This window comes from Alligator sinensis, unplaced genomic scaffold, assembly GCF_000455745.1.
Source record: "Alligator sinensis unplaced genomic scaffold, ASM45574v1 scaffold722_1, whole genome shotgun sequence".
In the NCBI taxonomy this organism is placed as follows: domain Eukaryota; kingdom Metazoa; phylum Chordata; order Crocodylia; family Alligatoridae; genus Alligator; species Alligator sinensis.
This window is the reverse complement of record NW_005842345.1, coordinates 1,005,058-1,009,605: the sequence shown is the minus strand read 5'-3', so window position 1 is coordinate 1,009,605 and position 4,548 is coordinate 1,005,058. Positions and strand designations below refer to the sequence as shown.

The following is a 4,548-nucleotide window of genomic DNA, read 5'->3' as shown; positions in this document are numbered from 1 at the left end:
GGCCCTGACAATCTTCACCCCAGGGTACTCAAGGAGCTGGCGAGCATCATAGCCCAGCTATGTTGGCTAGCACTATGGAAGAAAGAGACTTGGGGGTCATCATTGACCTCCAGATGAACATGAGCCTGCAATGCGATGCGGCGGCTAGTAAAGCGACCAAAACGCTGGCTTGCATCCATAGATGCTTCTCAAGCAAATCCCGGGACGTCATTCTCCCCCTGTACTCGGCCTTAGTGAGGCCGCAGCTGGAGTACTGCGTCCAGTTTTGGGCTCCACAATTCAAAAAGGATGTGGAGAAGCTTGAGAGAGTCCAGAGAAGAGCCACGCGCATGATCAGAGGTCAGGGAAGCAGACCCTACAATGACAGGCTGAGAGCCCTGGGGCTCTTTAGCCTGAAAAAGCGCAGGCTCAGGGGTGATCTGATGGCCACCTACAAGTTTATCAGGGGTGACCACCAGCATCTGGGGGAACGTTTGTTCACCAGAGCGCCCCAAGGGATGACGAGGTCGAATGGTCACAAACTACTTCAAGATCGTTTCAGGCTGGACATAAGGAAGAACTTCTTTACTGTCCGAGCCCCCAAGGTCTGGAACAGCCTGCCACCGGCGGTGGTTCAAGCGCCTACATTGAACACCTTCAAGATGAAACTGGATGCTTATCTTGCTGGGATCCTATGACCCCAGCTGACTTCCTGCCCTTTGGGCAGGGGGCTGGACTCGATGATCTTCCAAGGTCCCTTCCAGCCCTAATGTCTATGAAATCTATGAACCACCACCTGAAGAGACGAGGCCTGCCAAAACTATGGCACTCAAGCCTCTCAGATCACAGTGGCTGGCATTTTGAACCCAGCAGCCACTGGGCTTGCACAGTAGAAATTGCACTTGCCCCACATCATATAGACACCGGATGAACCCCTTTGCTAATGAGCCACTTCTTTGCCCACAGCTATCATCTCGGTTATCTGCTGAACTGCTGCCATTTCACTGTAGAAACCGGCAATGTTACAGTCTGTTACACACAAAAGTGGGACTCTCTTTAAAAGCAGAGCCTGCACTGTGCAGTAGGTGGGGGAAAAAAGGCACACATCGATAAGCACAAGGGAAGCAAGCCTTCTATATTCTGTTTTATCAGTGACATTTGGATCAGCCCCCACGTGTACTAATCAAAGCCCACCCAGCTTCGTGAAAGATCAATGTTTGCTCTGTGGGGAAATAGAAAGCTTCACAGCTTTATCTCCCCTGCGGACTCAAAGGGAGAGAAGGGTCAAGAATGCCATGAAAGGGCTTCATGCTGACAGCTCACAAAGAACAGCTGTCCCAAATGGCTCTGAAAATGAAAAAAAAAAAATCGGGGTCATTTTACACATGCCTCCAGCATTGGAAATATGTTAGGTCTGAATGGAGGCTGCAACAGGCAAACTTTCACTAACCCACCAGCCCTTTTAGGCTCCCCGCCCTGTGACAAGATTTCCGCCAATCAAGCCTGCTCACCAAAGAGGCTCAATTTCCCTGCTTCCATTCCTGCTGCACAACTGCAACCCTAGTCCCAACAGGCTCTCACATGCCGAGTCTATATAGCGCCAGTCACCACAGTATTTCAGCGCACAGGCCTCTAGCCAAAGAGCGTTTAGGTGCCTAAATTGATTTGTGGATCCGGGCTTAAGTGCTTAATCCTCCTGTCAAGCTGGACAGCCCAGCCCAGCCCACATGTATATGGGTGGGGGGAACCCACCTTATAGTCCATGCCCTGTAGAACATATGAAGCATTGTTTATAGACCTCAGAATCCAAGGATCCTGTGTTAAGGTTTTCCCTGCAAAACTAAATATTCTTCATCTCAGAGTGACTAAGCTGGCATTCAACAGAACCCCAGCAGGGGAACACATTTACATCCTGAACACAGGTGTGTACGCAAACCAAACTGTTTTATGCAGGCCTAGGCAAATTCCTCCTACTCCAGCTCCCCTCTGGAGGTGCCATGCAGAGGTCCTCGTACCAGCTGTAAAGACAGCTTACCGGCCTCTCCAGCATCAGCGGGTCCTCTATCACTGCAAGAGCTCAGAATCCTCCCTTGGCTTTTAGTCAGTGCATACGAATACAGGGTAAAAGAAGGCCGTCTGTCTGGGGTACCCCGTTCAGGCCACTTCAAGTACCTCTAGGGACACAGGAGGGGAAGGGGGCTCCCCTATTTATACTAGCTGTCCCCATTGCTGACCTGACTCCTAGCTGATCTGTGCATACAGACATCGGCTCCTTGTTTGCTGTGGGCTCTGCCCTTTTGTTCTCACCTGTGATATTAGCTGAAATAGCCTTGCAGCTTCTATGGCCTTACCTTTAGAATGCAAGGCCCACAAGGCCCAGCACCATTAGTTTTGCCATCTGTTAGGACCTTTGCCTGTCTCACGTCACCTGTCATACTGTCTCTACCTAAAATCAGCATTTCTCTACTAATCACCTCTGCTTTCATGGAGAGAAAGAAAGATTGCAATCCCTTCTAGCTGATGGTGCTTACTAAAAGAAATTCCACATAGCAAAGAGTCCCTCAGTTCCTAGTGACTGTTCAGAGAGGTAGCAGCTGCCACTGATCAATTACTCTGTCCTTTAAGGCCCACATTTCTCAACTGTCTCTAAGCTGTGAGACTACTCGGTCAGTAAATGGTACTACCAAGAGCCACCAAAGCCTGGAGAGAGGGCTAAAATCAGAAATGGGACACAGTTATTACTGCAGTAAGGCATCATGCTGATGCTCCATAGTTGGATGTGAAGCCAGAGGACACTGCACTGATCACTGTGTGGGCCATTAAGGCCCCAGTGCAGGGCAAAATCCTCCTTTGTGGATGCAACACCAATCATTTTAAGGGGGCCACATAAAAGAAAACGGATTGTTAGCTCATCTCATCTCACTCCTTCCCCTACTGGGAAAAACCCCAGAAGCTTGCTCACCTCTCCCCTGCACATTATGGGCAACAAGGGAGTGACCTGGGTTCCCTTCTCCTGCTCCAACTCCGACAGTTGCAGGTGACGTTACTGCTACAGATTAAAAACAAAGAGTTTGGCTCTGTGGCTACATAATGAGGGCACAACATCCAGCTTGTACCATATGGACGGTCCTGCTATTGGTCAATGCTTTTCTAACTTGTGCTGCAAAGACACAGGTTAGGATGTGACTTTTTTTTGCATGCAAGAATGGTGTACAAGACAGGAATTTGGTTAGGCTTAGTTCAATCTGTAACATGCCAAACCCCAAAAGCTCAGATTTAATTGTCACCTCTATACTGAAGTAGCCTCTGTCCACATAGTCTCCCAGGAAGAGGTAGCGAGTGTTATTGGGTGATCCTCCAACTTCAAACAACTTCATCAGGTCAAAGAACTGCCCATGAATGTCACCACACACTAAGGGGAAAAGAACAACACAAAAGGGACAGAATTACAAGCTAAGAAAAGAAAGGTCACAGCAGCAACAGGGAGCATGGCTTCACTCTGACCTAAGCAAACTCAATCTATGCTATGCAAATCCTCTCTCTTTTGGGAGTTAGGGCAAGTTAAAGACCCTGCTGCCTGTACTCTGGCAGTAAGAACACACAGCAGATCAGCATCTGCTACTTTTGGCAGCTTGCAATTCTAGAAAGGCCTCATTTCTGATTCCTGCTCTCTCTGACCTGTGATTGGAGCCTCCACTTCAATCATCGTCTTCTCGTGCCTCAGAATGGCAGCCCCATCATTGATGATCTTTAGTGCTGCATCCTCTTCCAGGCGCCCTTCCTTCACCAGGTGGCTCTTCAAGACATCAAGCCTGGGTTTCCCATCTTCAAACACTTCCTTCAGCGTGAGCCGTTGCGTGGGTGGAAATGGGACAGCTGGAAACAGAAAGAAAAGTTAGCAACATGCCTCTCTGGAGGCAAAGTCTTATACTAGCATTTCAGCTGGAGATTTCTGTTCAGAGCACAGAGCCAAACTCACATTCAAAAGCGTTTGTTTCACGACAATTTTGCACGACAAATGCAACGGCAGCAATCTTAGGCTGCTGGTTTAGTTAACACTTCACCTCATGGCACACAAAAAAGCCATACCTCCAGACAAAATGTATGCATGTCCATGGATAGGGAAAAACTACAAGGAACGGGAGGAAACAAAGCGGTTCCTGACTTCAGCAAAGGACATTTACCACTAAGATGCTGGTCAATGTTACAATTGCAAATACTGGGGAAAAGCAAAGGGACTGCGCAAACGTGGCTGTTTCCTCACGGCAGCAATTAACCTCAAGCTAAGGAGAAGAGGGTTAAGGCTAGCAGTTCAACAAATATGGCTTATAAGGAAGTTGCAAAGCACAAATTCACAAAGCAGAAGCGGCCTCTTCCCCCCAACAAGAGAACATTGCACTTCATTCAGCACATGACCTTTTCCAAAGCATCTTACACAGGCTCAACTGTAGGCCCAGCACTTGGCTAGTCAGGATGACATCTCACACTTGTTGCACATGTTTCTAAGGGTATGGCAACACGAACGCATGATGGAGAGACCAGCTTGGGTGTGAATTTACAACCATTAGC

At 48.5% G+C, this 4,548-nt stretch overlaps 1 protein-coding gene across 2 annotated transcripts in view; it reads right to left on the bottom strand.

Annotated features, from left to right (window-relative positions):
- PPP3CC (protein phosphatase 3 catalytic subunit gamma) overlaps nucleotides 1-3,855 on the bottom strand; it is a 27,180-nt gene extending 23,325 nt beyond the window's left edge. For both annotated transcript variants that reach the window (XM_014522391.2, XM_014522392.2), the window contains exons 1-2: nucleotides 3,658-3,855; nucleotides 3,267-3,391 (exon numbers count right to left, since the gene is read on the bottom strand). In XM_014522391.2, coding sequence (XP_014377877.1) covers nucleotides 3,267-3,391; nucleotides 3,658-3,685 — 153 coding nt within the window. In that variant the 5' untranslated portion in view covers nucleotides 3,686-3,855. The remainder of the gene's footprint in view (nucleotides 1-3,266; nucleotides 3,392-3,657) is intronic.
- Between the last annotated feature and the right edge of the window lie 693 nt (nucleotides 3,856-4,548).